General features: G+C 52.0%; 2 protein-coding genes across 8 annotated transcripts; one reads left to right on the forward strand and one right to left on the reverse strand.

Moving 5' to 3' along the window:
• Window positions 1-596: 596 nt before the first annotated feature.
• Window positions 597-18772, reverse strand: SLC30A3 (solute carrier family 30 member 3). Of its 4 annotated transcripts, XM_086700230.1 has the most exons (8): window positions 9016-9300; window positions 4894-5075; window positions 4035-4181; window positions 3786-3939; window positions 2991-3189; window positions 2654-2759; window positions 2262-2396; window positions 818-1106 (listed from the first exon to the last, which is right to left on the reverse strand). In XM_086700230.1, the coding sequence occupies exons 1-8, from the start codon at window positions 9108-9110 to the stop codon at window positions 958-960; spliced, it is 1167 nt and encodes a 388-aa protein (XP_086556356.1). In that variant the 5' UTR covers window positions 9111-9300; the 3' UTR covers window positions 818-957. The 4 variants fall into 4 exon arrangements, with proteins under 4 accessions (XP_086556357.1, XP_086556358.1, XP_086556355.1 ...); XM_086700231.1 differs by lacking the exons at window positions 3786-3939; window positions 9016-9300 and adding an exon at window positions 18666-18772 and having other exon boundaries at window positions 597-1106; XM_086700232.1 differs by lacking the exons at window positions 3786-3939; window positions 9016-9300 and adding an exon at window positions 10226-10360 and having other exon boundaries at window positions 597-1106.
• Window positions 18773-18908: 136 nt separating this feature from the next.
• Window positions 18909-22792, forward strand: DNAJC5G (DnaJ heat shock protein family (Hsp40) member C5 gamma). 4 transcript variants are annotated; one of them, XM_086700237.1, is made up of 5 exons: window positions 18909-19020; window positions 19819-19934; window positions 20237-20450; window positions 20877-21018; window positions 21791-22792. In XM_086700237.1, the coding sequence occupies exons 2-5, from the start codon at window positions 19822-19824 to the stop codon at window positions 21856-21858; spliced, it is 537 nt and encodes a 178-aa protein (XP_086556363.1). In that variant the 5' UTR covers window positions 18909-19020; window positions 19819-19821; the 3' UTR covers window positions 21859-22792. The 4 variants fall into 4 exon arrangements, with proteins under 4 accessions (XP_086556363.1, XP_086556360.1, XP_086556361.1 ...); XM_086700234.1 differs by having other exon boundaries at window positions 20153-20450; window positions 21518-21856; XM_086700235.1 differs by having other exon boundaries at window positions 20153-20450; window positions 20877-21013; window positions 21518-21856.
• The last annotated feature ends 931 nt before the right edge of the window (window positions 22793-23723 follow it).

A 23723-nucleotide genomic window follows, 5' to 3' on the forward strand; every position in this document is an offset into this window, starting at 1 on the left:
GAGTCTCCAAGATCCCTTGGCTCCCTGCCTCCCAACTTTCTCCTGCAACCAAGCCCGTGGTGTGTGGGGCCTCTCCCTGAGCCAGCGACCCAGGCTGTGAAGTCAGGGAAGGTAATAAAAGGACTGGAGGGTTTTAGCCTACATGGGAATGGATATTGGAGGGTAGAGAGGGTGGAGGGGCTGGGTAGGAGGTGGGAGGGCTGTGGAAGGAAGGTCACTGTGGCTTCATGATTCCTTTAACCCCTCCTGAGGAGTCAGTACAAGGGCTGAGAGATGCAGTTAGACACAAGTTTATTGGTGGAGCTGCAGCGGAGTCCTCCCTCTCTCTGGGATAGCCGAGGGCACAGCACCAACAGAGGGATGGACAGACAGACCCCCAGAAGGACACATGGATGGTGCAGACTCAGAGAGACTATAGCACAGCCACATAGGCACAGAGACACACAGGCCACAGCACCAAGAAACACACACACACGGAGACAAAACCACAGGGCTAGAACACACGGACAAAGTGCGGGCTTTGGGGCTCCTGCATAGACAGAGCGAGGGCCACATGGGGAGGGGGCCCCTGCTGACCTCCCCCAGGCATAGGCACACCAACAGCACACAGACAGGCAGATGCCCCCAGCCAGCCAGCCAGCCAGCCAGCCTGCCACACAGACAAATGAACTGCATGGAGAGGACGCTTGTGCTCCCCAGACCATAGAGTGGGGACTGAGGGCCTTCTACACACCCCCACCAATTGATTCCCATTCAGCCTGACTCCTGCCTGCCCCCCACACCCACTTTGGTCTTGCCCACTGGGGCTGGGGGCTGGGGCGCCGGCAGGTGGAAGGAGGGAGAGAGGAAGGGGTATGGGCCCAGTTCTGTCCCTTTTCGGAGAGCGGGGAGGCAGGTACTGAGAGTACCTCAGGGCTGAGCCAGGGCCTGGCAGTGGGGTGAGGGCAGGGCCTCGGCTCAGGCCTGGGGGGGCTCCCGGCAGCGCAGGCACTGGGCCATCTCGGGCTGGTACTGCTCAACCTGCAGGGTACAGCTGGAGAATCCAAACCGGGAGTGGAGCTGGGATGTGGCTTCAGCCAGGACAGCTTCAGGGTCAGCCGTGGAGTCTGTGGGAGAGTGATAAGAGGCAGCAGGTTCCCAGGGGAGTCGGGAATCAGGCAGGGGCCAAGATAAGGCCGGGTGAAGGGGGACCCAATGGCTTGCACAGCATTAAAGCCAGGTTTGAATGAGAAGCTTTATTTTCTTTCTGTATTGTATGAACAGCATAAAAATGCCAAAGAAAAGGTTGGGGAGACTCACCCCCTAATCAACCATGCTACCAGGCTAAAACACCAAACCATTCTTATTTTTCTATTCTCTTCTGCTCTTTGACTATTAACACGCAGCTGTATGTTTCAGCAGCCATAGTACCCGACTTTCCAAGACAATCCAGATGTTAAATATTTTCTCCCATTGTCCCTCTAGAGTTACCATCAACTATCCTACAAAGTATAATATTTTTGGCATCCAAATTGCATGTCTCTGATTGCTTCTTGCATCTGGAAGAAACTCAAAAATCCTTTGTCAGCTTGTGAGTCACCATATATATTTTTAATAGTTGAATCATAATGTAGATATAATTTTACATTCAGCTTTTTTCTCTTAGCTTTATACCATAAACATTTCTCCTAGTTGCCATACAGTGTTCATAATCATCATTTTGAATAGTTCCATGTTACCCTGTTGTCATAACTTACCTAACTGTGCCCCATCACTAGACCTATTGGTACTAGTAATCTGTTTTTTTTTTAAGTTTATGTATTTGTTTTGAGAGAGAGAGAGAGAGAGAGAGAGAGAGAGAGAGAAAATGTGTGTGTGTGTGCATGAGCAGGGAGAGGGGTAGAGAGAAAGGGAGAGAGAATCCCAAGCAGGCTCCATGTTCTCATTGTGGAGCCCCACACAGGGCTCAATCTCAAGAACCGTTAGATCATGACCTGAGCCGAAATCAAGAGTCGGACGCAGAGCCACCCAGGTACTAGTGATCTTTTAAAGGGTTGCTGATTCTCTGCACTACCTCAGACAGGGGGAAACCTCCCCTCCAGAACACCCTGTCCAGGGTTCCTTGTCTCCAACATGCATGTGTGTGTGAGAGAGATCAAGAAAGAGACAGAAACAGCAATTCAGGCTACCTCCCTAGGTTTGGAAGGGGAGTGTGGGGGGTGGGGTTGGGAGATGGGGGACTGTTTCTAGGAGGTAACTGGCTAGGGCCAGTGAGGACTCACCGATAGCCAGGTGTGCGGAGGCAACATGGTAAGTGAGCGTAAGGGACCACAGGTGCAGCTCATGAGTTGCCCGGACTCCTGGCACCGACAACAGTGTGTCCCGCACGGGCTCAAACCCCACACTTCGGGGGGAACCTGCAAACAGCACCCGCCATGCTTACTGCCAGGGCCACTCCTGCCCAAAGGCAGCCCCCCCACCAGACTCTACCTCTCCTACCCTGTACATGCTTACCATTAACCCCCACAATTCCCCCTGTGCCTGAATCCTCCTTCTAGCAATAGGCCCCAGGACCCAGACCTTCTCCCAACATTCTCTTCAGGGAAGAGAGGTGGCTCAGAGCTGGAGGGAGATCAGAGAGGGCCCTGGGCAGGGAGAGTGGCATCTGATTTACCTTCCATAAGGACACGAAGAACATCTCGGAGGGTGGGAGCTGTGGATCCAAGGGCACAGATGGAGAAGAGGAAGGTGCTGATGGGGTCAGCTGCCTTGTACTGAGGCTATAGAGAAAGAGATCTCTAAGCCCAGGAAGCAGGAATATTCCAGTGGAAGATCTAGGGGTGTCTTGGAAAGACAGGACCCGAGAGGCCCCTGAGAGCCCTGCTAAAGGGGAATGGACCGTGACCTGGGGAGCTGGGAGTCGGCGGGGAGGGAGGCCAAGGGTCCTAGGAAGGAGGGGCCGGATGTGGAGCTGGGGAAGGAAGGCTGGGGCAGGCTTGCGTGCACAGTACCTTGAAGTAGATGAGGACAGAGGCGGCCAGTACCCCAAGGCTCTGCAGGAGGTCCCCCAGCACATGCACAAAGGCTGCCCGGACGCTGGTGTTCCCCAGGGGCAGGGGCTCCCCCGGCCCCTCCTCCAGCGGTGCATACTCTGCCCCCCTAGACCCGTGGCTGTGGGGGGGCCCGGCCTGGTGCAGCACAAAGGCCATTCTGAGGGGGAAGCAGAGCAGCTCAGCCCAGGTGGCCTGTTTCTGGCCTCCTCTGCCCTATTTCCATGGCTCTCCAACTCACCTCCCCAGGAGCCCTTTCTCCACCTATTGTCTCCCTGTTTTCCCAACCCGGGGGAAAAAGACAGCATTGGATAAGAGAGACAAATCGTGCAGCCTGGGGGGAAAAATACCGTACATGGTGCAGGAGACAGGGATTCAGATCCTGACCCTGCTACTTGAACAGCTGTGTGGCCTGGGCAAGTCACCCGACCACTTCTTGGGACCTATTTCATTAACTGTACGCTAAGGGCGACACAGTCTACCTCATAGGGTGGTTGTGGGCCTTAAAGGAGACAGTACTGGATGAAACCCCCCCACAGAGCAGCTGGCACACAGTAGGCCCTTCATAAATGTCCGCTGACTCTGACGTCTAGGTCTCTCTCCTGTCTGTTCTCAGGCAGCCCTGGAGCAGACAGTTGAGAACCGTGTGTGTGTGTTGCATGCCTGTTGGGGAGGGGAGAGAGCCAGCTCTCCCACCCTGGAGGAGGACCCCTTGCCCTGAACCCCGCATGGTGCCTGCTCCATGCTGGAACGTACAGCAGATTGGCACAGACTGCGATGCTGGCGGTCAGCAGCATTGCACCCCCCTCGATGTGGTAGTCGCTGTGCAGCAGGCGGATGAAGGCCAGGTACAGGAGGATGCCAGTGACCATCCAGAGGGAGACCACGGAGGCCAAAGCCCCCAGAGTCTCTGCAGGGGGAGACAAGCTATCAGAGACCCGCCCGGGACCCTAGGAGGTACCTTCTGGTAAGATCAGAGGCTCACTGGGCCACGCAGGGCCTTACCTGAGCGGTGCCAGCCAAAGGTCATGGTGCGGGTGGCTGGACGGGTTGAGAGCCAAAGGGAGAAGAGGCTGCCCATCATGCTGCCCACATCCGCCAGGAGGTGGGCTGCATCCGTCATGATGGCCAGGCTGTGCGCCAAATACCCACCTGCAAGGGCAAAGCAATGGACGGTCTGGGTCCAGTTGGAAGATATCATGCTCCGTGGTAGTGTGTGTACAAGCATGGAAAGATACTGCGGGGACGTGCACCAAAATGTGAACCGTGTTTTTCCCTGGGGATGAGATTACAGGGAGTTTTTATTTCCTTCTTTTCACTCACCCACGTTTTCTAGTTTTCCTATAATGACACATTTTGATATCAAGAAAATAGGACTTTTGGGGCGCCTGGGTGGCGCAGTCGGTTAAGCGTCCGACTTCAGCCAGGTCACGATCTCGCGGTCCGTGAGTTCGAGCCCCACGTCAGGCTCTGGGCTGATGGCTCAGAGCCTGGAGCCTGTTTCCGATTCTGTGTCTCCCTCTCTCTCTGCCCCTCCCCCGTTCATGCTCTGTCTCTCTCTGTCCCAAAAATAAATAAAACGTTGAAAAAAAAAAAAAAAGAAAGAAAATAGGACTTTAAAAAGACTAGCTAATGCCGAGAGGCCAGCCCTGGCCCTCTGCCCCCAGACCTCGCCCTAAATACCCCTCGGTGCTATCCCTCACCCTCTCCCACTTCCTGAGCCCCGGGCACCCAACTCCCCACCCCAGCCATCCCTTCCTCTGCTTGTCTACCCAGGAATATTGTTGGGATGCTCTCTCTGGGTGGAGAGCGGCCGAGGCAGGTGTCGAGAGGATGGGGTCGGAGGAGCTGCTCTCCAACTTACCGACCACCTCCCCGGCCATGAAGACGCAGCACACAGCACAGGCCGCACACAGCTGCCTCTGCGCCTGCAGCCTCTCGGGGGTGAGGCCCGGCGGGGGCAGGGGGTCCCTGTGGCAATGGTGGAAGGGCATCTCCTCAGGTTTAGGTTCCTCAGGGAGGGGCTCCGAGGGCTCTGTGAAGAGACTGAGGCAGGCAGCACAATTCAACCTGGGGCTTGGCTACAGTTGAATCTGTTCCTCACTCCCAGGCCCTCGGTCCCCCAGACGGCCTTCATCAGCTATGGCCCCGCACTCCCTCTGTCTGTCCCCAGGCTTGCTCAAACCCGGGAGCCTTGGGGACAGAGGGCCACATGAGAGATGGGGGCTAAGCAAACAGCTCGGATCCCAGCTGCCCTTTTCCTTTCATACGCAGAGCCACAGAATCTCACAGCTGCAAAGCACCACAGAGGTAGTCTAGTCTAACATTTTGTTACAGAAATTACAAGTCTGAGGCTCAGAGAGGGGGAGGACGCATGGAGGCCACACAGCTAGTTCATGGTAGAGAGCCGACTCCACCATAACCAATTGATAGGCACCATAAGGCACACAAAGTCAGCAGGATCATGCTGATCTCTGGGAGCTTTTGGTGAACAAATGTGTACCTAAGTACTATGATATGTAGCTGAAGGTAGCTATCGCCATCAGAGCAGTTAAAACAAAGTGCTATCAGCGCTCAGAGGATAGAGGGGTAGAGGAGTCCAAGAGAAACCAGGGAAACAACTGAAGGAGGCACCAAGAGAAGGGCCTTGAAGGATGGGGAAGGTGTTGATAGAGACAGGGTGAACATGCCAAGCAGAGGCAATATGACCAGGTGGTGTCAAAGTGTGAGGCCAGACGAAGCACGTGATCCTGGTCTGAGTGCCTCTCTCCCAGACCCATCGCCTCGTGCCTTCACTCCAGATCCTTCACCGTCTCTATCTAGACATGCAGCTGAAATGTGGCCACTTAAGAGAGGAGTGGAGGGCCGCCTGGGTGGCTCAGGCGGTTGAGTGTCTGACTTCAGCTCAGGTCATGATCTCACAGTTTGTGAGTTCGAGGCTGTCAGTGTGGAGCCCGCTTTGGATCCCCTCTCCCCCTTTCTCTGCCCCTCCCCTACTCACACTCTCTTTCTCAAAAATAAATAAACATAGAAAGAAAGAAAGAAAGAAAGAAAGAAAGAAAGAAAGAAAGAAAGAAAGAAAGAAAGAAAGAAACAGAGAGGAGGTGGAATGTTGGGACCCAAAAAGTCTGAGGATCCAGGCACAGAGAACTAGTGGCCGGATTCCACACTGAGGTTGTCATGGGGAGGACGAAGGACAGACTTGGGGATGGGGAGGCAGTGGTAGGAGCAGTGGATCTGGAGTCTGCTACATGTTAGCTGGACCTCAGTCTGACCATAAATGCCCAGTGGAGGCCGCCTTAACTGTACTGTGCCATAAGCCTCCCTTGATAAGTGAATGGGGCTGGGTCCTCACCTGGGATGCCAGAGCTTGAGCTCAGGCTGAGTTTTAGGCTCATTCTGGCCCAATTCTCAACCCTAGTACTACCCAACCTGAACCCCAACAAGGCCAGAACCTTCCACAGAACAAAGAACCTAACTGGAAAACACAGTCCTAGAAATACTCATGGAGGTGTGACAAAAATACCCATGAGTGAAAATGAAGGCTCCAGATAGAAATGTGATCACAGCAGTAAAGTGAGGAGGGATGCCTGGGGCCTTCTGGCTAGGGAGAGCTCTGCCAAGTGGGTGAACTGAGGTGTGAGGGAGGTGGGGGGGACATTTGGTGCTTGTAGGGAAAACTCAAGTGCTGGCAGGTAGATTCGTTTCTCGGAATTTTCTTCCAAGACTTAGAATCTTGGTGTGTATGATTCTGGGTGTGTTTCCAGAGGAGACAAGGAGGTGAGGGTGGCTTTGAAATCCATCCTCATTCTTCAATGAGGTAGACTTATAGTTGGGTGCCCAGGACTCAGGTGGCCAGGCAGTGCACACATAGCGAAGCCCAGTCTAGTGGGGGAGATAGATGCGTCACAAATGACTTACTAGGCAAGGAGGGGTTTGGGCCAGGGGGATTTATGAACAAAGGACTTCGGAGCACCAGGCAGGGAATGATGGACTGTAATGGGGGTGAGGAGAACGTCACAGAGGGAGAGATGTCTAACACGAGACCTAGGTGAAGAAGGGGCTCCGGACACATGGAATGCCAATGACAAGATAAGTGGCTGGGAGTTTTAAGCGTCAGGAGCCAGGGCAAGGGCTGAGGAGGAAAGTGAGGGCTCAAAGGAACATCAAGGGAGATATACTGATTGATTTCATATATCCTTCCCTAGCCCTGAGATGACCTTGCTGGTGTATATTAGCCTGGGAGGGAGAGAGGAGAGGAGATGGAAGGATCCAGAATAGATCAAGCCACAGAGCCCCTCCAGAGAACTTTAGGGGAGGGGCAGGTAGGTAGGGAAGAGCCTCTTTCAGAAAATACTGCAGGATTTGGTGACTAATGGTCATATGAGAATGAAAATGAGCTGGGAGTCCAAGATGCGGGTCTGGATAGCAAGCAGAGGCTGCGTGGCTTTGGGGCAGTGGGCAAGATGCCTTTTTTGTAAGGCACAGAGTAGCTAGTCATCAAGGTAGCCACCCATCAACAGGCTGCTCCCTTTTGTTATGCATGAATTGGGGACTAAAGAAGCCTCATTGTTGGGGTGCCTGGCTGGCTCTCTCGTTAGAGCATGCGACTCTTAATCTCAGGGTCATGAGTTCAAGCCCCACATTAGGCGTGGAGCCTACTTAAAAAAAATACATTAAAAAAAAAAAAGAAGCTTCATTGTTGGTGTGGGTGTTGGGGGGGGGGGTTGTCTACATGCTGTTTAGAGAGTAGGAAAGGCAAGGCAGTTTTCTCTTGCTGGCCCTCTGAAACCCCCAACAAACAACAAATAATAGTGGGGTAGAGGGGAGGGTCAGAGGGGGCGGGTGTGGGCAGGGGACAAAGGCCTGAAGCAGAATCAGAAGGATAGGTGAAGAGACGCCAGTGCCTGGGCTGGAGCCCCCACAGCTGCCCACGTCTGCAGGCCCCTGCAGGAAGGAGTCAGACGGGAAGTCTGTCCTCCCTTCTGTTCATCCACTCCCCCACCCACTCAGGTTTATGGCCCCCACCCAGGGAAAGAGCGAGAAACACACAGAGGCATCACATCAGAGACAAAGGGAAAGGTGCTCGGAGGGAAACAGAACGATTATGAGAAATGAAGAAAGAGGAAAAGCCGGAGAGCCTGTCAAATTTCCGAGACAAACGGACGGTCAGCCAACAGACAAAATGGCCAGTGGAGGTGGCCAGGATGGGCCTGGCGCGGCCGCTCTGAGGGACAAGGCGGACAGAGCTGGCGGGCGCCCGGCGCGGGTGGCCGGCGGGACGCGGAGGAGGTTCTCCGGCCGCCCCCGGCCCGCTGTCCCGGCCGCTCCGCGCGCCTCATTTCACACCTCGCCGCCCCCGGCCCCGTCTGTGCGGAGCCGGGAATACCCCCTGCCGCCCAGACCGCACCTGCTCCTTCCCTGCCACCCCCTCGCTTCCCGGCGGCCGCCGCCCCCCAGGGGCCGGGAAGAACCGCCGTGGAGCCCGGGCCCATGGCCCGGGTGCGCACAGCTGGCCATGGCTGGAGGGGGCGCCCCGAGGCGCACGGAGGGAAGGGACAGGGGCCTGCAGCGGGGGCTCCGAAGCCTGGGAGGCGAGGTGCTCCCACTGCCAGGGCCCTGGAGCAATGCAGACATCGGGGCACCTGGCGCGGATTCCAGCCCGACGGAGGAGCAGTTACTCGCGGAGAAGTCAGATGCGGCGAGGGCGGCAGAGAGGTCCGGAGGCTTAGGGGACCGGCCGGGGAGCCGTTTTGCGGGACCGAGAAAAAGAAGGTGGCCGGGAGGAGGCAAAGCAGGCTGCTGGGAGGGTCGGGGGGTGCTGGCTATGTAGCCGGAGAGGACAGAGCCGGGCGCCGAGAAGCTGAGGGAGTTGCGGTGCGCCCGGGCGGCCAGCCGGGGCCGCGCCGAGAAAGAGACAAACGAAATGGACGGATGGCATGAGGGTGGCGCCCCCGGGCCGAGGGCCGGCCCAGGTCTGTCCTACCTCTTCAAGCGCAGGCCGCCACCGGCGCCGCCGCGGTCCCGGGGGCTCACCAGGCGAGTGGTCTCCGAGCCCCCTGTGGCAGGAGAGGGCTCCATGTCACCGCGGCCCCGACCGTCTAGGCCCCACTGAAGAAGCGAGAGGCGGGGCCGGCTCTGCACCAAGTCCGAGCGTCCAGCCGACCCCCGGACTCCCCGCAGGGCCGCGGGGCCACCACAGTGGAGGGAACTGCAGCGGCTGTGGCGCTGGGAGTCCGAACTGCAGATCCCGCGGCCTTTGGAGCCCCGCCCCGCGTGGGGCGAGCTCCCCAAGCCCCGCCTCCAGGCTCCCGGGCCTCTCCCCCAAGCCTAAGCCTCACCCCCCGGAGCCCCGCCCCATTGCCAAGGCCCCATTTCCCGGCGCCAGAGCCAGGTGGGGGCGACGCGAGCCCTCTGCGCCCCCGCAGGGTTCTAGAGAACGCCTTATCTCTATAGCCCCACCCCCTGGGTAAACTAGCCCCGCCCCCACCCAAGCTCCGCCTGCCGGCTCCGAGCGGTGTTCCACAAGCCTAGGCACCTCCAGAACAACCGTCTTCTAAGGAACATCCCCCCTTGCAAGCCTGCACGCGGTCGTCGCTCAGCCCCCCACACGGAGGTAGAAACAGGTGTGGGTCCATTATTACCCAGCTCGAGAGAACCAGAAAGTGTGGGGTGAGCAGTGACACATCCGGGAGAACTCCAGGGACTGCGGCCAGAAACCCCTCTGTGGAGGATGTGGGGTCGGAATTTGTAAGCAAAATCTGCTGCCAAGCACTGTACCGCTCATTATCATTTATTTTTATAGAGACATTGGGTGACAAGCTTCCTGCTCTCCTCCAATCCATTACTATCCCTATTTTTCGGATGAGTAAACTGAGTTGCCGAGGAAGAAGCATCTAAGGTCATGCAGCTGGTGAATAAAAGGCTGGGACTGGAGCCCCCTCCTCTTTCCCTCTCCAGTTCTGGGCGCTGCGCTGGCGACTGAAGAGAGCGCGCGTCACAGTCTTGTCACTCAGGCTGGGGCAACCGGAGGAGGAAGGAGCCATGCCACCTCTCTGGTCACAAGCCACTGTTCTTGGAGGGAAGCTGCAGCTTATCAGCAGGTGATTCTTTACCTCTGAATCCCTAGCACCTGGCTGGGCATTACCTCATTTTGCCTCATTTTAACGGAAGCCCCAGGGGAAGGAGTGACTTACAGCAAAGTGGGTGGCCAAGCCTGGAGTCAAACCTTCAAACGTTCAATGCTCTCTGCCCCTCACACCTGCGGCCACTGTAGGATGAAATGGGGGTGCGGATTGCAGTGTGCCCCCCAAGCTGTGACACTCTGTGAAGAGTCTGGAGGAGGAGGGAGAAAAGTGAGCTTGGAAGGGGAAGCGTGGAGGGTGGGAGTGGTTGGTGAGTCCGGCAGAGAAACCAATTAATCAATGGGCACCCTTCATGAAGAACACACTGGGGGGTCCGTCATGTAGGGTTCTGGGAATAGACACCTAGCCCCGTTATTATCCCAAACATTGCGACCGCGTGTACACCCCCAAATAAACCATCAAACAAACATCAGGAGCACGTGCCAGATAGAGTGGTTGGAAGAGATGGGGTTAACCCGGGAGAGCTTCGCGGAGGAGGTGAGGCTTGAACGGATTAGGCAAGCTGGGCGGCGGGCTGGCTGTTCGGGCGGGGGAGAGTGAGGCCCTTGCCAAGGTTTGCGGGCGGCGTGCGCTAAGGGAGCGTAGTGCTCCGGGGAACGGTGCGGAACGTTAGAATCAAAGGGTCTGCACTAGCCCTCAGCGCCGCGTCTCCACCCACGCCGCGCCGAGGGCCAGAGCATCCTCCCCCAGACTCCCCACGGAAGGCCCAGGCCAAAGCCCACGAGTGAGGGTGGGGGGTCCTTTCTCCCTCCAACCTCCCCTAGAGGAGTGGGGCCTCAGCTCTTTCCTAGGGTCGTGGGGGTGCAAACTGAGATAGCAAGAGGGGAAGCCACCAGCCAAGGTCACCTTGTAGGTCCTTGTTAGAGCGGGGTGGAACTCAAGCCCAGCCCGCCTGGGTCAGGGCCCTGGCACGTCCCTCTTGGCGCCGTCGGTTTTCAAAACTCTGAATCGGGCCTGGGGCTTCCCCATTTCTGAGACACTCCCCCCCCCCCCCCGGAAGTAGGATGCGGAGAGGCCACCGCGCACTCCAGGGCTGGGATGCTGTAGTCTCACCCGAAGCAGCCGGGGCAGGCAAGCTCGAGAATGGAGAGAAACAGCGGACCCCTGGGCGGGGAAGGGGCTTCTTCTAGCCGTGCCTCAGCAGATGACGACAACAGGGGACCTAACAACAATGGCTTCCTCTGGGGGATTTCCCTTCCTGGGCAGCCCACAGTGCGCAGACAGCAGTCCCGGGTTCCCGAGAGGGGGCGCAGACGCCGGCACACGCCCGCCCCGCCACGGGGCAGGGAGCGAGCAGGCGGCGGGGAAAGAAGCGTGGGAGCAGGTGGATTACAGGGCTGCCCTCTGCCGCGCGGCTCCCTAGGTGTTGGGCCTTGGAACGTGCCGCCTCCAGAAACCGAGGGCACCAGCGGGGAGAATACCAACAGTTGCCTGTGCTTGGAAATTTATGCAAGAAAAGCCTGGCAGCGAAAGAGACTGCTTGCACCTGTTTCTCAAAGAGCCACCAAGTGGCCCTATGAAAATCTTTGCAAAGGGTCCTCTTGAATGCCAGGTCTGAGAAAGGCATTCTACACCTGGTTAGGAGCTACGAAAATTATGCAGGAGTAGAAGGGCAGCTTAGGGCTGGCCGTAAGGTACTGAAATCTTGTAAGAACTATTCATTCAACATTTACTGAACACTTATTTCTTGCCATGTACTTTGTTAGGATAACTGAGGAGTCCTGGTGAACAAGATAGGTGCATTTCCTCCCCCTCCTGGCTTTAACGTGATTGCAAGAGATTTCTATTCTGCAGTCTTTGGTTACTGATTTACCCACATGTTCTTAATGTCTGTCCTGTCCTGCCTCAGGTATCAATTTTCTCTAAGGAGATTCCTTAGGCCACTTTGAGTCCCAAAGGGCTGAAGGAGACAGGAACCCCTGGAACTTCCCAGGAGGATAGGTCAGTGGTAGAGCAGAGGGTGGGAGAATGGGTCAGAAGGCGGCTTCAGGGAACCCAGCCTGGACCAGTTCATACTGAGAGAGAAAGAGAGCAAAGTCCAGCCCTGAAGCCAGGATTTAGGCTGGGCTTGAGATCTCAGACGAGATTTGGAATCCAAGCACGCAGGCAAGGGGTTAATTAACACTTGAAAGGTCCAAGCCAGGCTGAAAGGTATGGGCAGAGGTAAAGAGGGCATCCAAATTCTGCTCAGGTGTTACCTCCAGGAAGCCTTTCGGGCTTCCCCACCAGGCTGAGTTATGTGCTGTTTTCTGGTGCTCTCAAGGGCTGCTGTGCTTCTGTGCTGGCAGCACTCAGCACATTGAAACAAAATGATTTTCTCCTCCGTCTCCTCACTAGAATACAAGCTCCCTAAAGGCAGGAATTATCTTTCTCATCACGGTGTCCCAAGCGCCCCCTAGTGGCTGACACACAGTCCTTGATAAAGCCATCCCAGGAAAAAGGAGCTGGTTGTTGGGAGTGGAAGAAAGCTGGAGAAAGCAGGATTTTAGTTGAAGATAGACAGGATGAATGAGGGCTGCAGCTTAAATGTCACCTCCTCCGGGGGGACTTTCCTGACCCCCAGCCTAGGTTAGTTCTCATGTTACACATTCTCACTGCACACTTCGTTTTCTTCCTCAGCATTGATCAGACTGTAATTACATCTTTATTTGGGAATTGTTTCTTCACTTGGCTTCCAGCGTACCCTAATCTGGTTTTTCTCCTATGTCACTGGCTGTTTATTTTCAGTCTCCTTTGCTTGTTCCTCATCTTCTCAACCCTTTAATGCTGGAGTGGTCCAGGACTTGGTCACCCTCTTCTCTTTCTACACTCTCATAGAGATATCTAGTCTCAAGCCTTAAAAATACTATCTAGAAACCACAGAAAGCAATGGTTGTTGAAGCTCAATGGTAGGTAGATGGGGGATCACTGTGCCATTCTGGTTTTTTTTTTTTTTTTTTTTTTTTGAAATTTTCTATTTCAAAGAACTTAAAAAGGGGGCACCTGGGTGTCTCAGTTGGTTGAGCATCAGACTTCAGCTCAGGTCATGATCTCGCCATTCCTGGGTTCAAGCCCCATGTCTGGCTCTGTGCTGACAGCTCAGGGCCTGGAGCCTGTTTTGGATTCTGTATCTCCCTCTCTGTCTCTGCCCCTCCCCTACTCGTGCTCTGTCTCTGTCTCTCTCTGTCTCTCAAAAATAAGTAAACATTAAAGTTTTTAAATTAAAAGACCTTAAAAAAATAAAATGGCATCTATACGATGATCCCCAGATCTCTCATTGAACTTCAAACTCAAATACCCAAATGTCAACTTGACCTTACCTCCTTAACATCTAATAGGCATCTCCAGTTTCATTGGTCTAAAACCAAATTCCTGATTGTCACCCCATCCCAAATCTTTTCTTTCAGCTGTCCTCCCATGTCTGAACATGGTGGCTCTGTCCTTTCATTTGCTTAGGCCAGAAACCTTAGAATCACCGTTGATGCCTCTATTTTCACCCCACATCCAATCTGTCAGCAAATCCTGCACCCACCCTGGTCCAAACCACCATCATCTATCTTCTTGATTATTGCAGTAGCCTCTTTGGTTGTCTTCCTTTTTCCACCTTTATTGCCCTACAATCTAGTCTCAATCCAGTGACTAGGCACCTAGGCCAGATCCATCACCTCCTCACGTCACTCAGTACCAGCCAAAGGTTTTCCAATTGCCTACAAAGCCCTATAGGCCCCTTGTCTCATTTCATATTACTCCCACCTCCCTCCCCAGCCACTGTGGCGTTCACGCAGGTCCTACAATATACCAGGCATTCTTCCACCTCAGGACCTTTGCATTTCCTCATCTATATGTAATGCAATCTGTCAGATGTCTTTATGACCCACCTGAGGACCTGCTTTAGGTCTTGATTCAAATATCACCTTTACCACCTCTCTCTGCTTATCCATTTAAAAACTGCAATCTTGGGGTGCCTGAGTGGCTCAGTCGGTTAAGTGCCTGACTTCGGCTCAGGTCATGATCTCACAGTTCATGAGTTCAAGCCCCGCATCAGCTCTCTGCTGTCAGTGTAAAGCCTGCTTCAGATCCTCTGCCCCCTTTCCCTTCCCCTACCTATGCTCTCTCTCTCTCAAAAATAAAATAAACATTAAAAAAAAAGATTTTATTTTTAAGTAATCTCTACACCCAACATGAGGCTCGAACCTACAACCCCAAGATCAAGAGTTGCCTGCTCCACCGACTGAGCCAGGCAGGCACCGCTGAATTATAGTATTTTAATCAGACTGCTTTCCACCTAGCCCTTAGGGATGAGCTCATTTTATGGAGGTAATAGTTTTTATTAGAAATACTGAAGGAGAAGAAGTGAGACAGATAATTTCAGAGTTCTGACTGTTTAGGGAGCCCTGGCAGGGATATTTTGGATAGTGAGAGGGCATCATGAGGGTACTGCGTAGGGAAACAAGGAAATGGGGTTCTAAGAGGCTGAGAGAAGGATATAGAAAGGGGATAGAATGACAATTTGCAAATCTTCCTAGAGGAAGGATCTTGAGTTTTCCCTTCTTCCCAGAAACAAAATGAAAACCAGCTTCTCTCTTTACAAAATTGGGAGGTGATTAGATGGAAAGGATGATGATGATGGTGGTGACAATGACAACACAGCACTTACCATGTGCCAAGCACTGTTCAAATTAAATATTTAGTCCTCCTAACAACTCTAAGAGGTACACACTACTATCAAAGTTGTAGAGGTGAGGTGGCTGTGCTCTGTCAGTCTGCCCTTAGGTCTGCAGTCTGGGCACAGAGGACAGGGGTATGCAGCAGCCTCTCTGGCTGGAAGCCCTCCACCTCCCACCCCGGGCTGTCTGCCCCAGGGACAACAGGAAAACAAACTGGGCCAATGATGTTTCTGGGCACTTGAAGTGAGCAAGCCTCCAACTGGAGGGAGGTAAAGAAGGACATTACCTGACATCATGAAAGGAGGTGAATGTCAACTACAACTTTGATCTCTCTCTAGACCTCAGTTTTAAAGTGAGAAGGGAGCTGGTGTGTATAAGGAGCAGTCACAGCACAGACACTTAACTTAGAAGACTTAGGTTAGGTCTGGACCTTACTGGTTGACTCTGAGCAAGTCAATCCTTCTCTCTGGGCCACACTTCCCTCAATTACAAAATGAAGGCATTAGATGGGAGTTAAGACTCGAGGTCTTTTCCAGCTCAAAAACTATACAATTCTAGAACCTAGTGGCTGGGTATGACAAATGATGATCTCTCTCTCCCACTGCATATGCTCAAGAGCATGATATTTTGGGTATAAATATGCCAATGTCTGCTGTCTGTCTGTATATGGGTATTCCAGCTATATGACTAAAACTTTAGCTGTTTGTGGGTAAATAAGGGATGGTTCTTGGTTTTCTCCAGGAGAGACCAAATGGCTCTGTGAGATAGTAAACTATAAGATCAGTGACTCAAGGGCAAATGATTCCAGAAAAGGTTTTAGTTTGAAATCATTCTTTAGCATAGTTATTTTTTGTTTTTGTTTTTTCGGTTCTTTTTACAGCAAGTCTAATTTGGTTTTGACATCAACCCTGTGGAGGCACAGGTTTTAACAGAAGAGGGAAAAGAATCTCAGAGATTAAGTAAGTGACTTGTTCAAGATCACACGGCTCACTGGAGCCAGAGCCAAAAGGTCTAAGGCTTCTGATTCTGGGATTGTGTGTTCTTCCTGGTACTGTGCTGGGTGTTAGAAGAGACCATGTGCAGAGAAAAAGAGCCACAAGGGGTCTGTTTCTAGGTGAAGGCAAAGTGAAGAGGCGAAGGATGCCAGGCTGACTTACCTGCTTTATTCCCATTTCTGCAGCCTGCTGGCTGCAGTGTCTTTTCATTCAGAGGAGAGGCTCAGAAGACTTAAAGATAATGGCTATTTCAAGAGCCAGCAAACTATGATTAGAATTAATTAGAATGTCAGAGGGCAATGATAAGAAGTAATAACATTCTGGAGCCTCTGGCAAGATCTGGAAGATATTTACTAACTCTTCTCAGAACCTAATTTGCCCTCTTTCTCCGGGCTCACTTCTACTATGGAGCAGGGATGTGATCACAGCACCTCTCATGGTTGCTGTGAGAATCAAAAGATATTATTAGGTTAAAGTACCTCTGAAAAGACACACAACATTTGCTTATTCATTCAACCTACCGACATTCATTGAGCACCTACAATATCCCAGGAACTGTGTTAGAAACTGGAGGAAGACTAAGACAAACAAGGAGCTCAGAATCACCAATACTATCTCCCCTGCTGCCTTATTTTTCTTAACTCCTTATGTCTCTTCTTGTTCAGGATCATATGAGGAAAAGAGGCACTGAGTCTTCCAATTCCCCAGCTAAGTGCTTCTGCCCTAGGGAATTCTTGCTATGGCTCAACCTCTAGGCCGACATTGCACCAGCAGAGGGCTCCCCCTACTGTAGCTCATCCAACAAATCATTAACTCACTTGCTGTGAACCTTGCATGGCTCTAGGTGCTGGGGAGACAACGGTGAACAAACATAAGGTCCCTGCCTTCATAGAGTTGTATTTTGTACTAGGGAAGGCAGACCTTAAACAAATGAACACACAAATAAACATACATTCACAAATCATGGTGAAGGTATTATGAGGTAGGGAGAGAGAAGTGGAACTCAATTTAGAAGGCCTGAGGATGGCATGCCTGGGTAGCTCAGTCAGTTCAATGTCCGACTATTGATCTCAGCTCAGGTCTTGATCTCAAGAGTTGTGAGTTTAGGCCCAACCAGTTCTGCAATAGGCATGAAGCCTACTTTAAAAAAAAAAGGGGGGTGGGTGGGGGGTGTCTGGGTGGCTCAGTCGGTTAAGTGTCGGACTTCAGCTCAGGTCATGATCTCACAGTCTGTGAGTTCGAGCCCCACGTTGGGCTCTGTGCTGACAGCTCGGAGCCTGGAGCCTGCTTCAGATTCTGTGTCTCCCTCTCTCTCTGCCCCTCCCCTACTCATGCTCTGTCTCTCTCCGTCTCAAAAATAAATAAAAATATTAAAAAAAAAAAAAAAAAAGCCTATCTGAGGATACATGAAGCTGAGATCCTAGAAGGATGAGAACTCAGCTAGCAAATAGCCGGAGGAGGAATCCTCCAGGCAGACTTAGGCCTTGATGTGGGAAGGAACATGGTGCCTTCAAAGAACTGACAGAAAAGCAGTGCAGCAGAGACCAGAGCAAGCACAACAGTGATGCTTAACAGTGCTTACCAGAGCTAGAGTAAGAGGTGGGGGCCAGACCACGCGGGGCCTGGAAAGTAAGTGTTCTGCACTTCTGGTGCCTTCTCCTGTCTCCCCAGTATAAAGAAACAGCCTGGGTTGGTCTGCTAGTCCTGACAACCATGATGGTGATGAAAGGCTGGAAGTTAGCTAGGGAAATGTATCATAGTACGAACCACCAAAAAAAAAAAAAAAATTGTCAGCTTCAGCTCCTTTGCTTTAGGTGATTAACCTATAAACTCCTCTTACCCAGAATCTATCAACTGGGTAACTGGGTGGTTGATGCCAAAGATTTTCATCCCCACCCCATACGCTGATCACAGATCTACAGAAATAAATTTGTTAATTCACTGGTCATTGTGCCTATAGCATATGGACTCCTTAGTTGACTTGGATGGCTCACATCTCTTGGGATGGATACTGATTTACCACTTAAAACCTAGAAGAGGATGTAAATGTGCACAGAAGACCGTATAAAGGGAAGAGAGTGATAAAAGCCACATGAGGTATAACAGAGAAGTATTATTGAAATAACAAAGCTCTTTCAATCACATGTAATGGAAGCCATTGAGTGCTCCTCTGTAAAGAACACCAAAATTAAGAAGTCGTAAATTATAAGTGGTGGAAAGACTGCCTCCTATAGGAGATCACAGGAAGTGAAGTCAGGTGGAGATTGGTGCTCTCAAGCCCTGCCTGTGGGGATGTAAATTGGTACCTGTGGTACCTTTCTGGGAAGAAAGTTGGCAACAAGGACTAAGAGTCTCAAAAAATTTTGCTTTGACCTATTAATTTCCCTTCCAGGAATCCACCTCAAAGGAGCAGGGAAGAGATTTATTTGAAGATTTATAGATAAGAATTTTCATTATAAGGTTTTTACACTAGCAAATGGCTAGGAACAATTTAAGTATCCAAGCTGGATTATATAAATACATTATGGCACATCCTCATGATATAATAGTATTTATAAATGAAGTTTTTGAAGAACAGTAGTGACTTTTGGAAATGTTCAAGCTATCGTTTTAAGGGAACGTGCAAATTAGTAATTACAATACAGTAATTGCTTTGACAGAGCAAGGTGGGAACAACTGGGGGAATGAAGGAAGGATTCCCAGGAATACCGACCTTCAAGTGGGTCTTAAAGGATGTGTAGGAGTTTCCACGTAGAAGGGAAAGAAAGGACGAAGTGGAGGCCCCTAAATTCTGCCAAAAAAGACTGGGAAGTGAATACACCTCTTGAGAAAGGATTGCAGGAGCCATACCTCTCACACAGCCACAGCGAGCAAGCCCATCATCTTAACCGAGTCGTTAAGCTGATCAGGACTGGTGATCCCCTCCCACGGGAGAAGGGATGGCCCTGGAGGCCACGCCCACCGGAAGAACTGGGGGGCGTCGCGGCCCGCGGGGCTGATCCCTACGCCCAGGCTTCCTTGTGAGTGAAATAAGTCCCAGCCTCCACGCAGCCTCACCTTCCAGATTTTCCGGCGGAGTCAAAAAGCGACCCAGAAGGTTGGCGCGGCGCACAAGCGCGGTTGTCCACTGGATTCGGCGGTGTGAAGTTTCACACCCGGATGGAGGTTGTGCGAGGCCTCGCCAGCCGAGGAGGGCGACTCTGAGGTAGAAGTAGAGCGCCAGGCCGGGTACGGAGTCCACACAGAGCCAGAGGGCTCTGGGAACCAGAGCATTACCTTCCGAGCCTGTGGCCTTGGCTGCCTCCCACCCTCTGGGGCCCTGCTCCCTGGTCCCTGTCTGGTCGGCCCCCGCAGCTACTCCTTTCGCTTGGGTCTTCATCCCTGGAGTCACCCCTGTGTTCTCCCCGCTGCCCGCGCTCCGAGGTTTGAGAGGGGAGGCTAGGGAGAAGAAGGCCTCTGGCCTAGCTGCAGCAGCGTCCTCCGGCCTGGCTTTTGGGACACCTGACTGCTCAGGTGGCTCAGGCTTTGGTCTGAATTGTTTCTCTCTTGGGAATTGTGCATCTCCCCGATTCCAGACCCAGCCTGCACGATGACTGGGCTGCCGTGGTCTTTCCAACGCCGCAGTGAGCTTGGACAGGGCGTCTCTTCCGGGACTAGTCGTTCTGGACAAAATCCGCTTCTTCCCGTGGTTTGGGCCTTCCCTTGCTTACACCTCTCCGCGACGCGGGGGTGTCTGGAGGGCTGTGTCGCTGAAGGGAAAGGGCTGTGGCTGGGAAATGTGAGGAGCCGTTTCTTCTTTAAAATTTGAATTTGGATGTCCTTTCTGGTCACCTGCACTCTCCTGCTAGTCACAGAGCCCGCTCACTGTTGTCTTGCGCTTGTCCCTTTGTAGTCATTTTACTTGACTGGCCAATGAAGGCATTGGGTTTCCTGTCACTAGGAGTCTCACTTCTCCGTGGCCTCCCCTGTGGCAGTTCTCACAAATGCATCTCCTCTGACCCAGATCATGGCTCATTTGGATGAAGCGGCCCACCGGCTGTCCAAAAGTGGCACAACCCTCTATGCGGTGCTGGAGCTTAAGAAGGGCGCCTCACCCGAAGACATCAAAAAGGCCTACAGGTTTAGACTTCAGCCTCTTTCTAAGCCCTGGGATTTCCCCCCTTAAACCCTTCTCTTTCTACCTTGCTTTCTGACCCATTTTTAAACCCTCAAGCCCTCACTTTGGGTCAGACAGGGCCATCATCCTTTTCATTGTGGCGTGGGACAGAATTTAGACCTGGGTTGCTTGCCTCCATCCTTGGCACCACATCTCATGCATTCTTTCTTCACATCCAAAGGCCTGTCCCTGTCGTTCATCCTGCCCTCCCTCCCCAGCCATTCCCTAGCCATCCTCTCCCTCCTTTTGCGTATTGCCTGGGTAGGAACCTGGCCTTGAAGTATCATCCAGACAAGAATCCAGGGGACGCTCAAGCAACAGAAATATTCAAAGAGATCAACACAGCCCACTCCATACTGAGTGACCCCAAGAAGCGGAAAATCTACGACCGGCATGGCTCGTTGGGAATATATATATATGATCACTTTGGCGAAGAAGGCGTCACTTACTATTTTACACTGAATAGTTGTTGGTTCAAGGTATACAATTCTTCTAGTCCTTTAAGAATAAGGAAGGGGGCGCCTGGGTGGCTCAGTTGGTTAAGCGTCCGACTTCAGCTCAGGTCACGATCTTACAGTCTGTGAGTTCGAGCCCCGTGTCGGGCTCTGTGCTGACAGCTCAGAGCCTGGAGCCTGCTTCAGATTCTGTGTCTCCCTCTCTCTCTGCCCCTTCCCCACTCATGCTCTGTCTCTCTCTGTCTCAAAAATAAATAAAAACATTAAAAAAAAAAAAAGAATAAGGAAGGAGGGGTGACCCTCCTCTTCTTGGAGAGCTAAGCCTCCTCTCCTAGGACAAATGCTTCTGCTCTCTCTTATTTTCTGGGTGCTGGGGGGATTCAGGGAGGGGAACTGGAATGGAAATCTAGAAGAACTGCTGGGTCAAGGCCATTCTTTCCCACCTTTCAGACACTTGTCCTCCTGTGTGCTCTGCTCACCTGCTGCTGTTGCTGCTGCTGTTGCTGCTTTTGCTGTGGAACACTTAAGCCACCATCTGAGGACGTTGCTGGAAGATATCAGCAGAATGTCCAGAATCAGCCTCTCAGGTCAGGTGAGGACCATAGACAGGGCCTGAGGTAAGAACTGGATTAGGAATGAAAGAATAGTTGGGAGTGAAACCGTGAACCCCTAATATGGGAGACTCAGGTCAGTATTGAGGCAAAGTGAAGAAAGAGAAGGGGATACACCCGGTTTCTGAGGGGCTTTTGCCACCGACTGACAATTTGAATGTAATATCGGCCTCTCATGACCGTTAGGCTAAGGAACTGGGAGTCGGGGGGAGTTAAGGTAAGGAATGGGTGGGAGAGTGCCTAGAAAAGGCAATAGTTGGAGAAGAGCTAGAGGATGAAGTTTACTGCCTTTACTCTAAAGGAAGATGACGTGCCAGATTATCCCCACCCCAAGCAGTTAACTTTGTGTGGCTTGACTGAAGTTTACTGTAGTGCCACCTAGTGATGCTGATGAGTAACTGCAAAGTGATGCTTTTCTCACCCCGGGACTAAAAATTGTTATTAATTGTTGATATATGTGGTTTTCAAATTCCACCATAGGAAACAAGAGAAATTTTAGAAGAGAGGACGATGATAATTAATTTCATGGCTAAAAGATTAAGAGGAATGAGGTACCTATGAAAACTGAAATGCAGCCAGAATCAAGGGATAAGAAAAGAAACATAGCCTAACTTCTGATGAGTCATTAGTAGAAAGTTTATATTTTATACTGTGGATTTCATGTGTTTATATCCTTACCCACAGAGGGCTTGCTTTAAATTCTGGATCATCATTCCTTCTTGTTAGTAAGATGCCAACTTCTTTTGCCCCCAGGTGCTGACCCAGTGAGGGTGCCTTCTGCCACCCAATCCACTGGACACACCGAAGAGAGGAGCAAGTAGCCCTGTCCTGACATTGACCCTGATTTGCCCCCTCTTCTTATAAGAATCCAAACTTCAGAAGCATTGATGGCATCTATCCTAGTGACGATGCCACCTCTGTCCTTGATGGTATCACTGACCCTGGCAATACAGGGTCACCCAGCCACTCTTCTTTTTAGCTCCAGTCCCAATTTTAATCTGTTTAGAGAGCAGCCTTCCCGTCCCTACCCTTATGAGGTCTCAGGCAGTGGTGACAGACTTTTCCCCAGCATTCTTTTTCCTGTGCCTTCCTTGGGATTTGAGCCAATTTCAGCCGGTAGGGTCCCTTAGCTGCTTGCAATATCTCCACCAAGATCCTGATAACTGAGCAGGGTGGATCCTTTCCCAGAGCTACTATAGCAGCTAACCTCCTTTGTTGCACCTCTGCACCAAGAACTCTAACCATCATCCTCATTCCTATGCCAGCACACCTTTCTGGGGCTGGTCTCACGTTCTTCGGGTGCCCATGCACTTGTCGTTGTCAGCCTTATTCCATGCCACCATGAATCAACCCGGGCAAAGTATGAATGCATTTGAGATGTAGGGGTAGTTATCCCACCTTTGGATTCTCCCTGGACTATACCACAGCACAGCATGCCTTAGCATGGGTCCTATGAGTTAGCTGAAGCTCACATATCAGTGCCTGCTTGCCTTCATCCTTTTTACCATGTCTTGTGCAGGCTGATCCTCATATATTTTGTTCTTAAAACAGGGGTGTGAAACATGTGATAGGGAGAAGATTATACTTTTCCAGACCCTTTTACCACTCATGCCTCTTCACACTGCCTGTTTGGTATACTCTCCACACCATTTATTTTCCTGTCCACCCAAGGTCAAAGCTAGTAACTCCTCAAACCTCTCTCCTGACTGGGAGAAGGGGTAAAGAGTGTCAATAAATAAAAGAGCTTTTGTCCAATCCCAGTGCATCTGTTGGGCCTAAGAAAGACTAATTGTGCCTGGGATCGAGCAAAAGGCCCGGGGAGAAAAAGACAGAGGGCCAGTGCTCACATCTGAGACCAGCCTGCCTTGGAGAGGAGGAGGCCAGGACAACTGTAGAGTTGGGGCAGAGACTTCCCGGAGCCTTGTGATTATGATTTTGTCAGTGCTCTAAAATTTCCCCAGACACCAATTCCCCTGGTACCCAAAATAGGTTCCTGGCACTCAGGTCCCTTCTGCTCAGCTCAACTTCTCTCGATTTCCTAACAAATTTAAAGTCCTTGGAGTGGCTCCAGTGATGTGTTCATGGACCAAATTCCCACACTTTTTCAGAGGCACGCTCATGAGGTCGTTCCAGGCCCTGGTGCGACTGCCAGCTCTTGCCTCCTTAGCTTTTTTTTTTCCTAGGGTGGTATAAGAAGGTTCTTTGCAAGAACAACAATGGACCAGAAGTGTTGGACCAGAGCCTTTCTCTCTAGTCGCCAGTGCCCCTGTTCTGATTTATAGGGATCAGCAGAAGAAGGTAAAGGTCACTGGCTATGCCTTGGAGGCAGAAACTTTCACTGACTGTAGGTCTGGTGAGATCTTTCCTGCCACCCTGAGTCATGTATGGCTCCTCTCATCCAGGCCAGTTTAGATTGTGTATCACTGCCATGGAAGAAGAGCCCAAGGCAGAGCATGGGGGTCAGGGGCTCATAGGAGCCTTCTGAGTGTGAGCGCCTGGCACCTTTGCAGACCCACCTTTCACCATAAACAGTGAAGCTCACCCCTGCTCTTGCTTAAGGGAGTCACCCATTCCCGAGTGAGTCAGGGTCACTCACTTGGTGACAGCTGTGGCTCGCCTTACATGAGCTAAATTGGGAGTTGGAATGTCATGCAGATGCCCCTTGTTCCCTACCCCCATGTTAAAA

The sequence above is a fragment of the Puma concolor genome, chromosome A3 (assembly GCF_028749965.1).
Source record: "Puma concolor isolate L17-30 chromosome A3, mPumCon1.1.hap2, whole genome shotgun sequence".
Taxonomy (NCBI): Eukaryota; Metazoa; Chordata; class Mammalia; order Carnivora; family Felidae; genus Puma; species Puma concolor.

Excerpts from the sequence above, each read along its gene's own strand:
- DNAJC5G (XM_086700234.1), top strand. The coding sequence starts at position 19,822 with ATGGCTCATTTGGATGAAGCGGCCCACCGGCTGTCCAAAAGTGGCACA. Across the intron at positions 19,935-20,152 it reads GACATCAAAAAGGCCTACAG|GCCTGTCCCTGTCGTTCATC; the intron begins GTTTAGACTTCA and ends TCACATCCAAAG. Across the intron at positions 21,019-21,517 it reads GAATCAGCCTCTCAGGTCAG|GAAACAAGAGAAATTTTAGA; the intron begins GTGAGGACCATA and ends ATTCCACCATAG.
- SLC30A3 (XM_086700229.1), bottom strand. The coding sequence starts at position 9,110 with ATGGAGCCCTCTCCTGCCACAGGGGGCTCGGAGACCACTCGCCTGGTG. Across the intron at positions 5,076-9,015 it reads GGCGGCCTGCGCTTGAAGAG|TCTCTTCACAGAGCCCTCGG; the intron begins GTAGGACAGACC and ends TGCCTGCCTCAG. Across the intron at positions 1,107-2,261 it reads CTCCGCACACCTGGCTATCG|ACTCCACGGCTGACCCTGAA; the intron begins GTGAGTCCTCAC and ends ACTCTCCCACAG.